This window comes from Melanostigma gelatinosum, assembly GCF_949748355.1.
Source record: "Melanostigma gelatinosum genome assembly, chromosome: 5".
NCBI lineage: Eukaryota > Metazoa > Chordata > Actinopteri > Perciformes > Zoarcidae > Melanostigma > Melanostigma gelatinosum.
Window position 1 is genome coordinate 12,065,462 of NC_136638.1, and position 22,514 is coordinate 12,087,975.

The 22,514-nt window shown below is 43.2% G+C and overlaps 2 protein-coding genes across 2 annotated transcripts in view; one reads left to right on the plus strand and one right to left on the minus strand.

Annotated features, from left to right (window-relative positions):
- ctnna1 (catenin (cadherin-associated protein), alpha 1) overlaps positions 1-22,514 on the plus strand; it is a 65,543-nt gene that overhangs the window by 22,170 nt on the left and 20,859 nt on the right. Inside the window, exons 8-12 of the mRNA XM_079268760.1 lie at positions 14,359-14,439; positions 14,755-14,907; positions 19,177-19,269; positions 20,301-20,457; positions 21,149-21,390. Coding sequence (XP_079124886.1) covers positions 14,359-14,439; positions 14,755-14,907; positions 19,177-19,269; positions 20,301-20,457; positions 21,149-21,390 — 726 coding nt within the window. The remainder of the gene's footprint in view (positions 1-14,358; positions 14,440-14,754; positions 14,908-19,176; positions 19,270-20,300; positions 20,458-21,148; positions 21,391-22,514) is intronic.
- On the minus strand, positions 7,934-10,917 carry lrrtm2 (leucine rich repeat transmembrane neuronal 2; the record flags this gene model as incomplete). Its single annotated transcript, XM_079268078.1, is given in 4 exon segments — positions 7,934-9,567; positions 10,184-10,217; positions 10,221-10,279; positions 10,884-10,917. Coding segments are annotated over 4 exon segments (1,761 nt in total).

Here is a 22,514-nt window from a genome sequence, read left to right on the forward strand (position 1 = left end):
AAAAGTAGCTCAGAAGTTTAAAAGCAAACCCTTTGATTACTATTCATCTTCTCTGGTTTTTACGACATCACTACAGCCTTTATTTTACGATACTTTACAAAATTATTACAGAACAAGCAATTTAGAAAATCAACTCAGCAAAATGTTTCTTTGAAAACCTCAAACCCCGTAACATCTCCGTTTGTGTGATCCTCATATTTCAATCTATTCCACATCTGCTGGTTCAAATATATAATAATTGGAATCTGAATTGCAACTGTTCAAAACCTCGAGCTACACGGGTGAGTCTGAGATCTGCCGAATGTATTCTGACTGAACTCGTGTCAATGGCACGATAAACCCGCTGACACTGGGTGTGAAACGCATCGCACATAATCACTCACATTTAATTGCATTTTAGCATGAAAATGCAGACTTTTTAGCATTTCTGTAGCAGTACAGTGAAGGGGTCTAAAATGGTTTACATTTTTTTTCTTACAGCTATATTAGACATGAATTTCAACATCATTTTTTGGTCATATGCTCCAATAAGCCCCCCGTGTCACTGTTTCATAGTTGTCGGCCATCTTGCTAGATTTCCAGCTGAAATGAGTTTTAAACGCATAACTGCCTTTTTTGTTTTTTGTATCAGCGTTGAACTTCTTAGTCTATTTACACACAGCGCACACTGTGTTGTTCAGAGCCATTAGTCTGCTGATGAGTGGTGAGAGTAAACCTTGAACAGTCAGCTGGAAAACCAAAACAAAGTAGCGGTGAAATTTAACGTTCATAACAAAGAATATAATATAGTCTTTAAACAAAGTGAGAGATATTAGGTGCGCTTTTGGTCCGCCTTCTTAAGAGCACTGTAATGCATTTAGTTAATTATCACATGCCCGACTAGAATCCTCAGCAGCATTTTAATGCTGAATAGTAGCTGAGCTGTGATGAACCACATCTCTGCATGTTTGAACACTCATTCAATGCTCAGCTGTAGCTTTTATTCTCATCAGACATAGTTCTGACCTTAGCAGCAGGACGATTACTCTTCAAAAGTAATTCAATGAATCATAGTGAATTAATCGACAAAGGATAATGATGGTTGCTTTACTTCATTCAATCCTTAAACAAATAACACTTATTTCATATTGTTGTTTTGTATTACATGTAACGGTGTCCATCCAGCCGTAGCCTATATATCCTGCTCGGGGCCCGTGGGGCCGACGGCCTATCCGAGCATGCATTCAGAGAGAAGCGGCGTGTTCACCGCGGACACGTCACCGCTCTCTCACACGGCTAGCGCACCTCCTTACGGACGAACGCGTCGGTGCCGCGGGGAAGTACGTGTTTCCAGTTCACCTGACCTGCATGTCTTTGAACTGCAGCACACCCGAAGGAGACCCGGCAGTCACGGGGAGAGAACATGCAGATTCCACACAGAAGAGTCCCAGTCCAGCTGTGTGAAAACGATGCAAAGCACGAGTATTTGTAGTGAGGCAGTTAGAGGAGGTGTTCAGGGTAATGTATGGATATTTGCTGGCAGCAGTAACCGCATAGCTGTGAGCGTAGTAGTGCGGTGGGGTTTTTTGACAGAGAAATGCTACAACCCCTCAAGAACCAAGCCTAGTCCTGTTTAAGAGTTTTCTGTCTGGGCCTTTTTCGTCTCCTTCCCTTGACATGAGGAACGATTCATTTATTAAGAATGCAAAGCACCAAGACGACCCTGAATAATCATCTATTTGATAGAATAGTTAGACTTGAATCATTGAAGTGACGGTAAAATGTCACGATTTTTGGTTCTATTCCGGAAATAGATCGGAATAAGCTTTTCACTTTGACCTTCAAATCGGCAGTTCTCCCCGTATACATATTTCTTCTCCCCCGCTTTCTCGTGGGTGTTCAAAGGAGAGAAGAACCACTAGAAAGACCAGGAGCCGGCCTGCTGGAGTCTGGGATGACGAGGAAACAGAAAGCCTGAAGTCTCCGGTGTTGCATCATTTATCCTCCCCCTCTAGTTCTGTGAACCTGAATAAACTCTACCTGTTGTAAAGCATCCTCCTGCCGCCTAGTGTAGTCGATCGTCTCCTTGTTGTCCAGCGGTCTGGTCCTAATTGACCGGTGACATAGGTTATTGTTATTACATACTAAATAAATTATTGAATTTTTTTAATTTGAAAATATATTTTTGGTGTGGTACATTCCCACAAAGTATCCATCATGGTAGCATCTCTGTTTGAAGAAGAGTTTGAAAATGTAAATGACAGTGGTCACCCCGCCCCCCCCCCCCCCCCCCCCCCAGGTTAACACTGGTATTTCTGTCAGCACTCCCGTCGTTATCTGTTAGCACCGTTGGGTCTGAGCCGCCGCGTCCTGTTGAGATCCATGTGGAGGCGATCAATATGCTCTGAATTTGAATTCGGCACCTTTTCTTTTTTTAAGGTTAAGCAATTCACATAGTGGGGAGGTTTCGCTGAGGCGAGTCTCGATCAATATGCGCTTGCTGGTAAGCATTTTCTGGATTCATCGGCGGCCACATACTGAGTATGTGAAGCATACATGGGCCCGGAGCGCTTGAACCCTGCAGACCCACCCCCCTTGGTACTCTCTGCAGGTTAGTTACTGAAGCTTGCTTTCTGTATGCCTCATCAAAAGAGCAGGTAGAATTGAAGTGGTTCTTACAGTTGGATGGCCGTGTCGGCCTATATTCCTCAGTGTTTGCATCTTTAGAAACTTCAAACTGCTTCATGTACAGTACATTCCCTTCAAATGAAGCACACATGTCGGTTAAGTCATCTACTGGAAACGGCCTTGAACGGAGTCTGCTGTCTTTCTGTGGACGACGTTAGGTTTGTTATGTGAACTTTCTGATGAACTGGAAAAGCTATTTGGAGATTTCCTGGTCTGATGAGTCATAAAATATTATTATGCCTCTCCTGGTCTGATATAATTCTATAAAACGTGATAGAGATGCGTATTAAAAATAGCAATTTGTGAAGCCTGTCGTATCACAACTTTCATAGCTTTCTATATTTATAGCATCCTAAAGGATGGTAAACTAAATATTGCAGTGTGATATTTCTGAATACAACATTGTGCTTTTATTGTCACGTCAGCCAATTGTGTCGCGGTCACCGACAGGCTGTGGGGTTGGTGGGAGTAGCGTCAGAGCACACCAATGAAATGCCAGCATTGATGACTGGGTCATTGTCAAATTTTTTTTGATTTCTAGGAATAAATAATAGTTACTTTTTACAAACTATGCCATTAAAGTTGCATAAATAAACATTTATAAAACGGTGTTTAAACATTTCAAAGAAATCTATTTATTGCCAAATTCTTCCCTTTTCAGACCTCTCACTTTTCAAAGCCTGTCTGCTTGATATCACAGCATCATGTTCAGTTTAACAGTATTATCTTTAATATCACAATCGTATCCATAATGTTAACAACTCCCATGGAGCACAGAGCAAAAGTTTGCTGAGCTGGGTCTACAGAGAACTGAGATACGAGGTCTCGGATCCATGGAGAAGAGACCGGTTTGTGATTAGAGATTTAAAAAATCACTTGTGCTGATTATGAAGGCTGAGCGGGAGGACACGCCACTCCACCAGAAACGACTCCAAATCCACAGTAGGGAGCAGATTCTAGAGGATATTTATTTAACATCTTAATTCTGAAAAACAACAGTCAAAAATCCCCGCAATCGTCGATTATATGATCAGATAAGAAAAAGGACAAAGTGATTCCAGAGAGAAGCGGACTGAAAGGTTTCCAATGTGTCTGAAGGATATATTCAGGATGTCAAACGGATTCAGCAGAGAAAAGATAAAGATAGAAGCGTAAGTGTACAGATCACTGGTGATCAGTAGCTAGCGTAGCATAGAAGTGCTAACGCTAGTTAAGTTAACGTACTCTGCTAATGCTAGCGCCACAGGGTTACTTTACGTAGAAACGTAACGGCTTAGAAACGTATATCTTACGTTGACATTCGTCCCAAAGCTTATACAAGGGTGTAAATACAGGCTTGGTTATCATTGTTAATCTTTTACATATAAACGGCTCTGTATTGCCACATTTCAATACAGCAGAGAACATGTACTTCACTGGAGCATTAACTGACACCTGTCGGCAAAGCATCGTGAATATTGCTTTTTCATTGCATGACAAACTTAACTGTTGAAGTACTGATGATATGGGTAGTCGGTTAATCGATTGGTCAATATCGTCCATCATCCAGCAAAACGTATGCGGCTTCCATGTTCTCAAATGCGTGGATTCAACGCGTTTCTGTTTTCAATGTTATAAGTTCAATACACTCGAGGTTTGAACAGAACTAACGACCTTAAGACGTTACCGTGGGCTCTTTAAACTTGTGACGTGCATGTGTCGCCATATGTTGACACTTTGTAGACTACACAATGAAGCAATTAATTCAGAAAAATAATTAGGAGAGTATTTGGTAATTCAAACAATCAATGTTTGAAGCCTTCTATTGAATCCTCTTTGACCACTTCCTCTGGCAGGCATAACTGTAAACAGCGTTCTTCACAGCCGTAAACACACTGCAGCACTCTGCCTTAATGCAGCTGCTTCACATTGTGAATCCCAGAAACAACGGCGTAATTACAATTTGTATCTCATCGACTTGTAAAGTGGATGAGCTGATCGTTATGCTGAGATGCATTGACGGTATGAACACGCGCCGTTTGACGAAACACCGGCGCATATACCAACGTCGTCGAGGGTTTGGTTTGCTTTAGGGTTGCTACACTGAACCATTCTGTAATGAAAGACCAAACCAAGCTGTGAGCATCCACCAGTTAGCAAACATTCTTTAAATTATAACCATTTTATTTAAAAAATATATGTTTTGAGGGGGAAATTTTTTTTTCTTCTTTTTTTTCAGTTTGGCACATCTTATCCACTATACAGATATGAAATTGTACATATTACAATACAAAAGGAAAATGGGAAGAGAAAAAGCATTCATTTTGCACAAAGAGGTTGGGTAAGAGAGAGGGGATTGGTTCACTTGTTTTTTTTCTTTTTTTATTTTTAGGCAGGGTGGGGACCAGGGCTAGAGGGTGACAAGAGGAAACAGAAACAGTTTACAAAGAGCCAGAGTGCAAAGGGATGCATATTTCTACACATTCTGTGGATTTTTCAGTCACTTAGTACAACCGCAGTCTTCAACAGTGAAATGTCAAATGGACTTCATAGGAATTCCACACACATCCTCCCCATCCTTGGTGTTATCGAAAAAAAACCAGAAAAAAAACGAAGTTTGCTGAATGACATGAAGAAATATTCAACTCAATTGACTTTTGAACATGCAAGACAGATTAGAAGGGCAGTAGTAAAAGCAGTGCGAAGCTGGAAGAAAACAAAAATTAGAAACAAAGTGGAGCTGCTTGACTTTGGAGATCAGTACTACCAGTGTATGCAATGTCTTCTATTCAGATGTGAAGTGTAGCACAAACGCTTTCTCTCAGAAGTTGTTCATCTTATGATCATGTGCACAGAGGCATTGACACGAGCATTGAAGCCACAAATTGAAGCCACCTCCTTGCTACCTCCAGGGAGCACCAGCCAACATACTGCGTCCTCATTGGTCAAAGCCACATAACTTGTTTCCTGGTGCTGTGCGGTCAGAAGCATCCTAATGTCGTAATCACTGATTTTGGTGAAACATACCAAAAAAATTGAAATGTTAATTTAAAAAAAGCTAATTTCTTGGGGAGATAATTCAAGAAAATGCCATATTTTGATATCAATTGTTAGGAATTGTTCTTGTTGTACTGGTCAAACCTTGGGTAGTTGCGTTACTTGTTATGACATGGTAGTTGCTGTGTGATCAAAGTGCATTTAAGGCCCACAGTGCTGTCTGTCGGTATGCATCGTTTCATTCTTAACCACCTTTTTGCTGATAATCCAGGACGTCGCTCCCATCGGTTCCTCTGTCCCTGTCTTTCACCCTGCCCCCACCGCCAAACTGAACACAAAGAAGTGCGGAGCTGCGGCAGCAGCTTTAGTCTGATGCTAATGCTCATCCTCTCCCCTGCATACCAATGTGTCCTGACCCTGGCTCGCTGTTTGCTTATCACTGGATCTCCATTTGCTTTCAGGCTATTGACCGCAATTTAACTTGACACTTGTGACTGCTAACCAAGGAACTGTTATTCAACGCAAACCCCCCCCCCCCCTTTTTTTTTAATACAGTAAATGACAACCCAGTGTCCCTAACAAGAAGACTGTCCTAAAGTAAAAGCTTCAACGATGTTTCTATGTAGTACGGGGGAGGGGGGGAGGGTTCTACTAGAACTATTTTTGAGTGGCTGAACAAGCCTAATGTTGCTGGATCACTGGTGTAGGTGACAGAATATTAGATTATTTTTGCCTGGCCTTAATTGGTTCAATCTTGAGCCTGTCAGTCCTGATTAGTGTGTGAGCAGTAAAGAGCCTTGGCTGCTGGGGAGAGGTTGTATTTTCAGAATGAAACGCTCCTCTATCTGGCATTTGCGCTGGTCATTACCCTTTCACTCGCTATCCTCACACCTCACACCTAGTAGGTCTGTGTGTTGATCCTAGGATAATAGCAAATCTGCTACTGTACTTCCTAGGTTAAGCTGTAAAGCTGTAAATAATATGGTCAGTGTTTGTGGTGTTTAGGGAGGGGGGAGGGGGGGCTAGACAATCCATGTACATTTAAAGGTCAAATCCTTATGTTCTCGATGTCCAAGATGAGGAAGACATCAGTGTATCTTGCTCAGCCGTGTAGTATATATATTGGAGATTGACCAAAGAGGAGAGATGCTTAGTGGGTCCCACAGGTTGAGGATTTATTTGTGGTGGTTGGCCCTTGTGTGGGCGGGAGCTCCAACATACCAACAAGCTGCAAACCATAATTTCATATATATATATATATATATATATATATATATATATATATGAAATTATGGTTTGCAGCTTGTTGGTATGTTGGAGCTAACCCTATATATATATATATATATATATATATATATATATATATATATATATATATATAATTGAACATAAATTCACCACTCCGGCAGTCTTCTCAATCAGTACACTCTTGTAGTTGCATTCACGCACATGGATTTTGGAATAAATTTAAGCAAAAACAATCCATTTTTAGCTGTTCTTTTTTTTTTTTTTGAGTGTTTAATTAATGGTTTAAACAGGAAACACTGAAGCCTTTGATCTGATTGCAGATTATAGACGTGTTGAATTGACTCATGTCTGAATTGTTTAATGTATTAAAATGTGTGTAGACTGAATCAAATTTCAGGGCTTTTCTTTCCTCAAGAGGATTTTTAACAATAATGACATTACTTTTTCAGTTATAATTCAGAATTGGATTTTGGTCTTGGTGGTCTTTAATGTGTAGTAGTTCTCTCAACATAATGAAACTGTAAAACAAAGAACATTCTGATAATTGGTCCAATAGTTTGCCCCAGTGATTGAGTGATTGGTTTACAGTGTCCGTGCTGCAGTTAGAAACATGATTTCAAATACTTACTTTTTAAAAGAAATAAAACATAAATCACATTTCTCCACTTAATATATTCTGTTAGCAGAGGGCCATTTGGCTAAGTATTTTCTCTGTGCTGCAGAATATAGAGACAACGTGGAGACAAATCTCACAGTTTACAATTTTCTCGTTTAAAATGATTGCCCCTGCCTGATATGAACAACCTCGCATTCATAGAAAAATAAATTTGTGACGATCTCCACATCACCCCTAAACTGTCATGTCCAACCTCTGTCATTGTAGCATTCAACATTTCTCACATATTGTCAAATCTCACTTGTAGAAATTATGCTTTTTTCTTTTTTTTATACATAAACTGGAAAAAAAAAAAAAAAAAAGCAAACCCTGTATCATCTGAAATGGTCAAATGGCAAACCATATGCTCTAGGAATAAATAAGAGTTCATACTTCACACTCTTTGTAAGGCAGTTGCTGACACTTGCACTGCCCATAGCCGTTTATGATCACGAGGGCCCCTTCCTCATGGCTGGGCTCGTACTCATTGTAGGGTACCTGTGTAGCTAGGTCTGCCATAGGCTGCCGCTGCTGGGTCCTCAGCTGTCTGCGGTTCTGAATAGCCGAACAGTGGCGTATCCGGCGCAGGGTGGGCGGGCAGCACTTCCGTGAGATATACACAATGAAAATTATGAAAAAGAATGAAAATAGAAGGGCCATAGTTCCGATAATGACCCTGTGAGTCATTACAGTGTTGTCCATTGCAGAGGAGTCCTCCGTCACAGCCGCCTCCTCCAACGTAGCGGTGGTCGCTTGAGCGGTGCGTCGAGTCGTTGTGGTTGTGGTGACTGTGGTAAAGCTCCCAAAATCCTCTGCATAGTCCTGCGTGGGGGTTGGCTGCATAATTCCAAACAAGGAGCTTGTGAATTCTGCAGCGATAGTAGCGTCTGTGGTTGTGCGAATGGTCTGAACAACCGGCGCTGAAAAATTCTGGCAAAGCTGGAATCCATAAACGGCATCGAGTATCTCCTCCCCTTGGGCATACTCGGGACTGTGGCAGAGGATGGAATGTTCCCACCTTCCCTTAAAGGTGCTTAGCCATGTGGCCAGAGAGCAAATCCTTTTGGTACATTCCCAATAGTTGCTGGACAGCCCAATGGTACCTAGGGACTGCCACATATCCATGACCTGGGGGTCCAGACTGCTGAGTTTGTTGTTATCCAGCAGCAAGATCTTTAAATTTGGCAGCGTTTGAAACACATCAGATGTCAGGACACGGATTTCATTTCCCGTGAGGTCCAGCTTCTCCAAAGTGGTCCAGGTCCACTCCATGCCGCATGTCAAGTTGCTGATTTTATTCCACTGCAGATAGAGAAACTGAAGGGCAACAAGGCGAGGGAAATGGGCCAAGTTGATCTTGGTCAGCTGATTGTGTTCCAAGTGGAGCTCTTTAAGCTTAATGAGTCCCGCAAATCCATTCCGGGCCAGACTGCGCAGGCGGTTGCTGCTCAGGCCTAAATATTCCAGGCTGCGGCAGTCCCAGAATGCACGCACAGGTGTGGTGCGAAGTAAATTGGAGCGCAGGTGGAGTATCTGGAGCTTTCTCAGTCCATGAAACAGTTCTGGTTCCAGCGCAGTCATCTGATTAAAGGACAGGTCGAGTATCTGGAGGTTGATGAGGTGGATGAAGGTTGTGTTGGGCAACTTGGTGATGCGATTGGAGCTCAGGTTGAGGTCCTTCAGCTTGTAGAGGCCTTGAAAGGCGTCCTCTTGTACCGTCGTGATCTGGTTGTGGTCTAGATGTAGCCAGGTGAGCTGGCTGAAGCCGTAGAACTGATCGGGGCTGAGCTCGGTGATGCTGTTGTGGCGCAGCGACAACCCCAGGGCCCCCCTGTCCACAGCGTCTGGGGGCGCCTGAAGCCCCTGGGTGTCGCAGTAGAACTGCAGGTCCTCACAGCGGCATTTTTGAGGGCAGGTTGTGCACGATGCAGGAGGCAGCAGGCACACCAGGAGCATGCTGATCACACTCAGACACAGAGCCGCTGGTGCAGGTCCCACCAATGGCCACCTTGAATGGAAACCTGGGTGGGTTCAAAGATAACAAAATGAACTGCGGGGCGCGAAAGCTTATCTCTGCTGAGCACTTATTACTAATTCATGGTGACGGTTGTGCTTTTCCAGGGTGCTCTCGCACCGCAGTTTGGATATTTTACGTTGACTTTAACTTTCACTGTACGTAAGCAGGATTTCTTTGAGCTTAGCTTTAATGGAGATGCCATTTAGTTTGGCATTTAAAGATCAATTACATACCAGAGCTGGACTTTGTTTCAACATCCTTGGTATTTATATACAGCCTTTTCTGTTCACATTTCGAGTATTTTTCTGCTGATTTCTGTCGTTTATAATTTATTGCGTATGTTTTCCCCCCCCCCCTCGTTTCACCAGCTCAAATATGCAGATGCCCCTTTGAATTATTTTTTCTTGAGTCATCTTCATCACTTAAGAGGTCTGCCATACAACACAAATGGTATTTAAAATGTATATAGATATATTCTCAACTAGTATGACAGCAAAGAGGGAAAAATAAAGGGCAACTGCAGTAAATGGACGAGGCTGAAGAGCTTTTAGTCCTCAGCCTCCCTCTTACTTGTATTCCCTATTCATGTCCCGACCCACCGTATAAAGAGACTAACTTACCCATTCTTTTGTGCACATCGGAGGCTGCATTCAACTATCCTTTTCCGCAGACTCTTGGAGCAACCAGATGGAAGAAAAATCCAAAGGGAAAAAACCCTTTTGAGTAAGCACAAAAGGAATCAGCCTCTTTGGAAATAAAGCAATTCTGAGCCCACCCAGATGAAACAAAATATGAAATTCCATGTCCCGAGATGATGTTTATTCCTGTGACTCTGTTCAGTACTTTTTTCAAAAATCCACGCTCAAAGAAAGGGTCGACTCTCTTCCTTCATCCTACGAAATCCTTGAAATAAATATTTATATAATTTTTTTTTTTTTAAGTTGATCAGTTGCATCCAGAGCGACTCCAGTGAACAGAACCCCCCCCCCCCTCCCTCCTTCCCTTCCTCCTCTCCTTTTTTTCTTTTTTTTTTACCCTTTTGTTTCCCTTCCACCGCAATGATGTCAGCTCAGCTGGTTAATTGGAGATCAAGCGTTCCCCCCCCCCCCCTCCCTTTTTTTTCCCGCGGGCGCGGTCTTCCAACCCTAACCTGTTGATGGCAGCTAGAGATCCTGCTTCAGACGCCGGCTCAGTCTCTGCATAGCCTCTGCAGAGCTGTGTGAGCGGAGCCCCTCTTCCGCTAGCTGAGACGCAGGGAGAGAAAAAAGCCGAGCAGGGAGCCGGGGATGTTGTTCTGTGCTTTTTGTTGCAGCCACTCACTGCTACAGAGTGGTGGCAGCCTGGCGTCGATCATCACTACTGTTTCTCTCTCTCTTTCTCTTTCTCTCTCCCACACTTGCAAACACCCCTCTTGCTCGCTCTTGCTCAGTCACTTGCGCTCTGCCTCATACGCACTGCTTGTGCACCTCAGTCTTCCTCCACCTCCCTCTTTGCATCCCTGCTTCCCTCCCACTGGCTCGTCACCATCAGAATATTGATATCTTGAACGTGTTGCGGCAGCTTGCTGTTGAAATTAAACACAGCTGTAAATCTCCGCCTCGCCTCGCTGCTGTTCTGAATGCGCCGTGTATGATTGCATGCCGGAAAAAAAAAAATACACCAAGCTCAATATAGTTCATAGCATGTGGCTCCAGACAACACTAACATGTGCATGGGTGAGCAGAGACGGGCTGCACTCCCTTATCTCTGTGCAGGAGCCAGTATGCTATAGCGATGCTAACATATGTCTGTTACATATCCTGAGCACATGCATGTGATGTATGGCCAGCTGCTCTGAAGCTAGCTTTTAACACGTAATAGACATGACTGAATATTTTTTTTATAGATTTGGCAAATTAAATTGCTTTGTGTTTTGGTTCAAAGGACATATTTCAGCACCAGCTAGAGTGCCAAGCAGAAGGAGGTATCTGTGCTTCAGTGCATGGAAATGCTGACTTTTCCTTAATTATTTAATGTGAAGTACTGCTATCTGGTACTTGGGTACTTTAACTCTTGATGCACCTGTTACAGGCAATACATTGTACTTAATGGAAGCAGAACAACGACATCACCACCGTCTTCTTTGGCAGTAGATGATACTGAACGACTAACCGAAACAAGTTTTCTGTACTTCAACTCCGTATTTGTTTGGATAACTTGGAAATGATGTTGCGAGATTTTCACTTCCTAAATAATTTAATTTCATAATTCTCACGTTTTAAGACAAAAACAACGCCTCTGACTGACTTTCCAGGTCACTTGACCAGCAGTCTGCGGTCGTTCTCCACATTTATTGTGGTAGACTTCATCTCCCGCTGGGACCTCTCTGCAGAATGTGAGGAGTATTCCCTTCCATTCGATGTGTGCTGGCTTCCCATTTGTGATTCAAGATGTCCGTGAACGTGCTGAAGTATCGCAGAACAACGTCCCAGAACTCCGGGTATCGTTTTCCACTTGAAGCAGACTTTATTGCCATTGAATATTTCCATAATCCAGTGGACCAGTGGTTTTGCAGGAAAGGGATGTTCCTAAATCTGTCCTAAAGGAGATGGATAGAGACTCACTTGAGTGTCATAAAAAGATGCCGCAGAGAAACCGACTCCATAATAAGCACCTGAAGAAGTGCTTCAGAACCCTCTGGCGTGGAAATGAAATATAGGCTAGGCTTGAATAAAAGAGGATTGAGAGGGAGAGAGAGAGAGTAGGGGCAGAGCCGACCAAACCCCGACCACAACCCTGCATCCAACCAGCACAAAATCACAAGGGATTAGTGCCAGGGGAGCTCCCGGCCCCCTAACTATGTACACAACCCCCCGGTGGGCAAAAGGGCAGTGGGGGATGGGGCAGGTCAATGCCACCACCATGCATGGTGCTATGTCGCAGTTGATTTGAGCCCAGAGTCCTGCTGCTTCTTTGCCTTTTCTCTGTTGCCCTTTGCTGTTCATCTAATTTAGCTCTAATTTTATTATTCTCCAGTGTCTGTCCATCTGTCCGTCTCTCACCCGCTCTTTCATTTCCCTCTCTCTCTATCTCTCTCTCTGTCTCTCTATCTCTGGCTCTCTCTTGCGCTCTCTGTCTGTCTGTCTCTCTGTCTCTCGCTCTGTCTGTCTGTCTGTCTCTCTGTCTCTCTCTGTCTCTCGCTCTCTCTGTCTGTCTCTCTGTCTGTCTGTCTCTCTGTCTCTCGCTCTGTCTGTCTGTCTCTCTGTCTGTCTCTGTCTCTCTTTCGCTTTCATTCCCCTCTGTCTCTCTCTGTGTCTCTTTCTGTCTCTCGCTCTCTCTCGGTCTGTCTGTCTCTGTCTCTCTTTCTGTCTGTCTCTCTCTCTCTCTTTCATTTCACTCTGTCTGTCGCTCTCTCTCTTTCACGCGCTCTCTTTTTCTCTCTCTCCATCCTTCCTGAAACCTTTAGACCTTCCATCGTTGCAGAATGTGCCTGAACATGCCTCTGCTCTCAGTGGGGGCTGGTCGTTAGGGCTTTGACTGCTGCACGATGTTTAACTGTGTGACTACTGCCAACAGTGTTGCCCATGTGTAGTAAATTGGAACCTTTTAATCAACACACGTTCCTCATTGAGTATGAGCAAAAGGCTCCTGTGGGGAAGAGATTAGAATTGTATTTCCAGTGTTACTTTACGTTATTAGTGCTTATGGGGATTAACCTTTTTACAGCTGCTTTTATTATTTGTGAACAAAGAATAGACCGATAGTGTCTCCAGGGTTTCTGCTGGAGGACCGATTCATCACTTTGGCCGGTTCATCTGGCAGTGAGGATGTTTTGGAACTATCTTTATTCGTGGAACTGGGCTCCACTCGTAACACAGGGACATACGTCACTGTTATGTAGAGTCTCCATACACATGATGACTTTTGCTGAAATATCTGTGTGCCTATGATTAACTCCCGATAGTAATCTCAACAGTATTTTCAACAATTCCTACTGACGTTGGCCTATTAAGCCCCAAAAAAACACAAGCTATACAAATAGCTTCTTGCATCAGAAAATAGTTTTGGCAACAGTGGATTAGAAATGTATAAAAAAAAAAACACCAAAACAAACCTAGAATAAGAATCTGTTATTAGAATAAAGGAACAGATTGACTGAGTTGGTGTACTGTAGTAAATTGTACAGTGTTCTGTCCAGAGAGCTGTGGTGACAGGAAGGCTTGAATGGGATTTGGATCGCCTCTTTTGATCGCCGCATGAATACAAATTCTAATTTGAAATGCAGTTTGCCACAGCAGCAATTAAAAGGGTGTGTTTCCCATGAATTACAGCACTGATATAGATGCAAATCAGCTGCTTTTTAACCCAAAGCAGCTGTGGCTTTTACTGATGCGTGTGTGTGTGTGTGTGTGTGTGTGTGTGTGTGTACACGTATATACACACACATGAATGTATTCTCTCCGGCACCTTTTACGTCTGACAGCAACTCTTTGCAAAAAAACAACACCAAAATGGTCACAAATTGCAGTTCCTTTTTAAAAATAACATTATTTGGTTCTCTAACTACTAAAATTCCAAAAAATAAAAAGCTCAACAAAAGAACAGCACCCACAAAAGATGACGCAAATGTGCACGACTTAAAACCACAAACATTCTTTAAACAGATTTTTGAAGTTGTGTGTGCAGAATTGTTCCTGTAAATTGAATCTGATATGTAGAGTCGTGTGTGTGTGTGAAGCATCCACAAGTATGTTGCAATGTCGTTGTCACTGCCCCGTGCTCGTCACTACTTCCTGTCTCATTGTTCATGTTTCAGGCTGGAAGGAAGGACAGGAGTGACGCTCTGAACACCGCCATCGACAGGATGACCAAGAAGACCAGAGACCTCCGCAGACAGGTATTTCTTCTTTTCGAATGGTGGCTGCAGAACGTGGATGATCAAGTTAACCGACTGTATTAATAGTCACGGCAAAGCCGGCGCTCTTATGTGAACCAGTGTGGCACACAAAAATCACTCCTCTTTTTAAAGTACTCAGCCAACGGCAATCAATTGAAGTCAGTTGGTGTTGCTCACTGTTATTTATGGCCACGTGCACCAGATGGGTAAGGTTACGTGTATATGTGGGTTTATAAATATTCATGCACCAGGGGGATGTGTTATGTTAACAGTGCCTTTTCCTTTTTTGTTTTTCTTCCATGTCTTACATCACAGCTGCGTAAAGCTGTCATGGACCATGTCTCCGACTCTTTCCTGGAGACCAACGTCCCCCTCCTGGTCCTGATCGAAGCGGCCAAGAATGGCAACGAGAAGGAAGTCAAGGAATATGCCCAGGTGTTCCGCGAGCACGCCAACAAGCTGATTGAGGTAATGTAGGATTTTGAATGCCTTCAGAGTCGAAAACCAAGTGTGACCCAAATACAGAACATTCCTATTTTCTTTTTTTTTCCGTTTCCATCCCACCAGTTATGGATATTTTAGCTTAGCTTATAGTAAACATCCTCCAGCTTCTCTTTTCTCTCTCTGTGGGGTTGTTCTTAGAGATTCCCTTGTGATGCAACTTAAGGATCACAGTGCCTCAGAAAAAAGCAATCTGGGATCTTTCTCTCTCTCCCCCCCACCCTAATGAAAACAAAGATGTAAACATTGAAGTTATTTTCTCTGGTTGCTGTCTTTGTCTTTCACTCTGTGTTATTTCCACACACACTCTGCTGTGAGTAGACAAGCCAAACATTGCTGTGTGGTCACAGCCACAATCTCACATTTTCAAGCAGAACCAAAGGAATGAAATACCCACCTGGGAAAATGTTGTCCTTGCCACAGCGGATTGATGTACTATTCCTTATTGGACAACTCCACACGTCTGCTTGGTACCTACGGAGATAAATACCTTTTAAAAGGGGCCTAATGCATCCTTCTTCTACCCCTCCCTGTGGTCGGTCTCATGTCTTAACAGAGGAAGAAGGCCACATGTTGGACTTTGGTGGGTAGCAAGCTGACAGAAACCTGAGCGATCCTCAGCAGTGGTACTTCCTTCAATTTGGTGAATGCCCGAGTCAGAGCATGATATGCTGACATTTGAAAGTGACTTCCTCCCATGGGCAGATGACCACGAGTGTGGCTGGATCGGTTGGCAAGTATAAGCGTTCGCTGTGGAAACCGCTGAAGCATCAGAGGGAAAAGGGGACCACTCTCGGGAGTAGACCCCGAAGGCCCGAGTGTCAGAAGTGCCATTAAAGCCCGACATTGGTGGACTCCCCTAATGCTGAGGCACTATGGCTTTTATCTGCTTATAACAGATGGGATACACTAAGAAGATTAGAAATTACTCATGTTAAGTATAAATGGCGTTAAATTGAAAATCCATTTTTTCGGTCATCTATTTAACGCCGCTGGATGTGATCGAGTTGTGTGTTGTCAATCTCCTTAAATGTGTTTTAAAGGTGCGTCAGCGTGGCTTAAATATGGTGATTATGTCATCAGCAAATGGACAAATGCGTGCTTTTTCGGAAATGCAAATCCTGTTTTGGGGTTTCAGCAACACATTTCAAGTTCACCACCTCTTTGAGTAACTTAATAGAGTAGGGCTAATTACCTGGATCATGATATGTAAATATGCAGGAGAATTGCGACGCTTTAAGGAGCAGCTAATGTTTTATCATTTTAGATTAACTTCTAGCTTTTAGCTGATATAATTGCCAAAGTACACAGTCAAGCACGAACATTCCCGTAGAGCAAGCCATCATTAATACAGTCGTCTTAGCAATAAATAAGTCAAAGTAGCTCTTCGCCTCTCACTGAAGTGATTGACATTTCCCTTCAAATGCATCAAAGCGGGAATCAAACGGGTACAGAAAAGATCCTCTGCCAAACTCCATAGCTGTAAATGAAGAGTTACGATGTCAAGAGCGCGGAGTAGCAAACGGGTTCTGTTGTTCATCACATAAGGAATGAATATGTTCTAAATGTAAGATGTTCCTCAGGAGCTGCAGGAGCCACAGCTCTGTTTGCATGGCATCATGAGTTGTGTATGTGAAGGCTGCCTGAAGGCAAATGGTCCGTTAGTTCACGCACGTTTCTTTGAAAGCTACATTACTACTGACCCACATGTATCCGTAGGCCTCTTTAAGCAGCTCCTCTCCCCTTGTTTGTCAGAACATCATGCTTTTTATATCGCGTTATAATGCATAATTAGAGGTTTTACTTCATGGGTTTCATTTACCAGAAGTCTCAAATGCTGCTTCAGACAACAGCCTGTAATGTACGAGGACAAAGTTCACTTCATGTCTAACTTAATTAATTAAAGATTAGACCTGACAAGACACTTCTTCCACATTGCGTTTTTATAATTTATTCACTTTATTCTTATCTCCTATCATGCGATCGGTCACGTGTGCATGCGTCCGTGAGTGTGCACCTCTGTGTCTGTCCACGGCTAGTGAGTGATCTATCAAATTAAATTGAGAAATCTAAAAGTATCTTATTACATCGGGGTATTTGTCTGCTTCTTCTTTCCATGCGCTAAAAAACGAGATTGTATGACGTGATTATATATATATATATTGTTAATTTATAACAAATATATTGGGGTAAGCTGAGTCTGTCGGTTTTTAAACATGACTCAACTCTATTAAGTTTCCAACCTTTTTGTACCGAGAGCAACTAAAAAAGGACATTCAGCTCCAGATGTTTACCTCTGACTTCATTCAATACAATGATGACATTGCATATTGTCGTCTGTCCTCTACTACATTTACGATCGTGTATCTAGCCTCCGTTCGGCTTTACATCCCCGAGCGTTCTGTCTGTATTTTTCAAAGTTGCTTCATGAAGAAGGATGCGTGTTATCCATCATAATGTCCGTGACACGCCGTGATTCATTGAGCCCGCTTTTTATTGTATAATGCTGGAATAATGAGATGGTGGTGGTAAACGTGTTTGTCATCTCGTCTTTTTGAGTCTAATCTCCATGAACACAATATTCAATATCCATCCCGCACACATAGCATTTCTAATAAGGCAGTGTGCGCTGAATGGTCGTTAAGGAGATGGTGTGGTCTCTTTTGTGCGGAAAACGGCTGCTTTTACCACCATCATCGTGGCGTATGTGTAAGATCATGAAAAGTGAAAGTAAAGTGCCCGATGGTCTTTATATAACCTTCCTCTCGTGTTGCTGGAGTCCCTCCCTGTGGTCCCCTGCATGTGTTTGCATAGTGATGTAGGATGTTTATATCAATGTTTCAGTGCTTCACCAGCGCGGTGGAATAAGTGCTTCTCATCAGCAAAATTGCTTCGGAAATTCGGGGGGGCGGGCATCTTCTTGTAGAACCGGAGAGACTGAAGAGGAGGCGAGGGTTCTTCATGCTCACCCACACCGCCCCTCTCGCGCCCAGCCGTGTAGTCAACCGCCAATTTATTTTTTCCCTCCTTATTATTTCCATAGCTTTGCCCCACATTTCTATTCCATAATATCATTTAATCTCTCTATCTGGAGATCCCAGACCCCAGTAGGGTTCATTTGGGCCAACGCCAGCAGGCGGAAGATCACGCATGTTCCGAATAAAGCTCATGAAAGCTATTCTACCCAAGCTGTGCATTATAGACATTCATTTGATCAAACGCAACTTTCAGCTTTTTTTTGTGAACCCATGTAATGTCTAAATGCATTTGTCTAAATGCATTTAGACATTTCATAACTGACGCTTCTGTTGCACTCCGTTTTATGTTCTGTTAAAACTGCGGTTTTGTTTACAACCCGTGTGATCGGCTCACCGCTTATGTTGCTGCGTGACCCAGATCTCAGTAAATGACTAAAATATGACAGATTCATCGCTGAAACTATGCAAATAAGACCCAGGTTGTTAAAAAAACAAACTAAACTTTTCAGCCCTTGTTCCTGCTGCAGTACAATCAAGAGTTTATTTTTACCTTTTTAGTTGATTGTGGTTCAGCACATTTTCTGTCTGTTGGATTATCCCGCTTTGGCATTGTTCCTCACATCCCAGGCATTCTGCTTCAGCATTGTTGCCAGCATATCCCTACCAACAAATGGGAATATTCAAAGTCTCTGACCTACATTTTTCTGAATATGACAAGATGCATGATGTTACTCGGGGAAGATGCTAGAATATTTAGAAATGTTTGTGCGAGAGCATGATTCGTTGGTCTGTACAAGAAAATATACTCACGGAACATCAGTGTGTGCGGCTGGAAGGAAGACTTGCTTAGCTCAGCACTCACTGGTTCTCACTCCATTTATTTATTTTTTCTTGAAAGTATTTTCCTCTCTGATTCAGGAGCGTGATGTCAATCTGTTAGTGATTAAGTCACTAAATAGCCATGCTCTTTGAGTCTCCAGCTGCAACGTGCATTCACATTTGGAGAAACGTACTATTCTCTCCGTGCGATCATATCGTGCCATTTTGCAGCTTTATGAATTAATCCTCAAGCTTTGGGTTTGTAGTCCACAGGGATCGGTTGTGCTGCAGAGCTGCTCCATTTCTGATAGCTCAATGCATGCTGGTAGCCTGGGTTTGGGATTCTTCTCTAAGATTAAATATGCTGTCTTTGTTTCTCTCTAAATAAAGTCCTTGTCTTTGGCTAACAAAGAGACGTGTGTGTGTGTTTTTCGTTTAGGTGGCCAACCTGGCATGCTCCATCTCAAACAATGAAGAGGGAGTGAAGCTGGTCCGCATGGCAGCATCTCAACTGGAAGCTCTTTGCCCCCAGGTACGTGGCTCTTTTGCCCCCCAAATTCCACCCGCCTCATTGATTGTGCACCTCTTTGCGAGGCTTCCACATTGTCTACGAAGACTCAAACTGTTCAGGCATACTTACTTACAGTTCAGTGTTTTTATGACCAGACTAGGATATGCTTCTCTTCTCCAGCTTTGGTCTCAGGGCCTCACATGAATACACCGTCAGCCAATTTCTTTCAGTGTTCTGTATTTGTGCTAGAAAGGTGGTGCAGTGAACTGGACACAACACTGCGTGTGGGTCTTTCTTCCAACAACGTATTCTTTTTAACAATACTAGAATAATGATGATGGTCACAAACGTGCCTCAGGGCAGCGATATGGGCACGACCCCCCCACAGGTGTCCCACCTAGTTTTTGTCGTGGGTTGGAACATACGACCACGCCAAATGTAACGCTACCTGGAATTGAATTCCACGTCTCTGTTGGTGAGGTTGTGAATTGCCTCTGTGCAACCTGTTTACCTCCCTTTCCCTCAAAAAGAGGAAATAACTTCTATTTACATTCATGTGAATTAAATTACAGGACATTGTGCGTACACTATAGTGGATATAGAGGGACAGATTGTGCAGAGTAAGAATAAAAGCTCAATAGCTTGTTGTTCATGTGTCCACCATTGAGCCCATCTTTTCGTCATCCTCACCATTTTAACCGTCTGGCTCTCATCTGTTCCCCTGAGTGTTACCAGCTCCCTCCACTGTGCTGCCACTGCTGCTTTTTAATCTCCTCTAATGACTCCCATTCATCCTGAGCTTTGAAATCCACAGATGTTTCTTCCCCCCAAAACAAGCAGCTCTTAGTTTCATTTCATTCAATCCTTCAAAAAACACTTGGCGTCTATAATCATTCCTTAAAATGAATTGGCTTCATGCTGCAGTGTCAACATTGAGGTGGGACAGTGGGTGGTGGTGGTGGGGGGGCCTTCGCACAATCAACCTATGCTAATGTTGTGGCTGAGGGCTGTGTCGTAATGGAGCTTTAATGGCTGTAATTGGGTGATTACAGGTGATTAATGCAGCCTTGGCCCTCGCTGCCAAGCCCAACAGTAAGGTGGCCCAGGACAATATGGATCTGTTCAAGGAGCAGTGGGAGAAGCAGGTCCGCGTCCTCACCGACGCCGTCGATGACATCACATCCATTGATGACTTCCTCTGCGTGTCTGGTGAGTTGTACTTGATCACTGATGCTTTAGGAATTCTTTCAAATATATTTTAAATGTGAAACCTGACAACGCAGCGGCAGATGGGTTGGGCTTTAAGATGGATTTGCAGTCGGCACTTATCTGTGGTATTGGTCCTTTCTGATGAGAGCCATACATACGGGGGCTGATTGGGCTCCGCAGAGGAAAGCGCTGAAGCGTCGGCAGCACTCTGTCTGAAATTGACATCCTGTCATGTGTGTTAAAGCACACAAATGGTTTTGCCGGGCATGCCCTGAAAGCGTTCTCGTTAAGCATTAAGCAGAATGACTTCTCTCACCTCCAGCCAAGGACAGACTGTAATTTACATGGCGGATATTTGCATTTTACAGGCTGCACATCAATAAGCAGTCTGAGAATTTGTCTTCCGCCCTCCCCATCCTACACTTGAGCCTCCCAGTGGCCCTCTTAATTTGAGGACTATGTAAACACAGACTGAAGGCTGAGGATTTCCTGACTAAACGGCATTTTCTCAGTTATTGCTGGTACAAACATGTTCCATCTTTGATTAAAAGAAAATCTTGGGCGAGAACAAATCCAAACACAGTTTTAACTTCCTCGCTAACCACTCTGCATTCAGGCCGGTTTGGATTTCAGTGTTTGCATAATGTAAAAAGTATGCACCGCTAACTGTTGCATTGTTATGTTCCCCCAGAGAACCACATCCTGGAGGATGTGAATAAGTGCGTCATCGCTCTGCAGGAGAAAGATGTCGACGGTTTGGATCGCACTGCTGGCGCAATTCGAGGCCGCGCTGCCAGAGTCGTCCATGTGGTCACTTGCGAAATGGACAATTATGAACCTGGAATCTACACCGAGAAGGTCTTGGAGGCCACCAAGCTCCTCACTAACACAGGTAACACAGGAACTGAGTTATGCAACGAGGCCAAAAACCATGTACAAACACTTAAATGATTTGACTCACAAACTTTATAACTCAGATGTGGACACAACTGGGTTTCTTCTCCAGCTTTTGAATTATTTTAGCATTTTCTGCCCGAGTTCTTTCTATTGCTTTAATTCTGCACATGCACGAGAAAGCTTCTGGGTGCATTCTAAAGGGAGACGCTATGCTTTATAGCAATGCAACTATATAGAGTATATGAAACCAGCGCGATGAGAAAGAGGGTCAATCATTCCCATCTATGTCAGTGAGGAGAGGGCGTGGTGAGCATTTTGCCAATTTTAGATTCTTCATTATGAATTCAGCATGTGTCAAATTAGCGGAACACGTTGTGGGATGAGTGTGGGTGGCTGTGTCCACTTGACGGTGGATGTAGTGTTTAGTGTTTCAGCCAAAGCCACACCCAGATCTGTCCACTCAGTACACTCAATATCTTAACTCAAGCTCTATCTAAGATGTTGTGTTTGTCCACATGCTGTGCTCGCTCATTATCAGCCAGTATCTGTGTTAGCTTCCATCACTAGCAAGCTAACAAGTCGGCAGAAGGATTTGTTGGTTGTCAGTTTTGGCCCTCTTGAGGGTGAGCCCCATTAAAAGATCCTGATATGCGGGCTGCAGCTTCAGTCAGATGTTTTTCTGTGGCTGAGCTCTGGAGACAAAGACAGTCGTGAGACTTTTGTCACATTTTCTCATGTCGGCTACACAAAAAAAAAGTGATGGAATTCAGGTTCAAACTCAACAGAGTCGCTGTTTAATGTCGAATCTCTGCACTGACGCGCACCGTCAACGGTGTGTGACGCACATAGGCAGGTGTCTGTGCACCAGTAACCAGGCGAGAGTCGTCAGAGGTTTACTGGGGGGTCAAGTTTAAGAAACTCATCAAAATAGGATGTAGTTTCACTGGGTTGAAAGCTTTTCTAAGTCAAAGTAAAAATATCCTTTCCTTTTTAATTAAAAAGCAACTGGTAATTGTATTTAAATATCTGGTGTTAAATGCCTTGTTCCTTTATTAAGAATCCATGTTGCAAAAGTGAATTACATCGACAAATCCAAAGTATGACTGTATTATACCGCACACTATAATAATAATAAAAACGGCAATATTTGTCTTAATTAG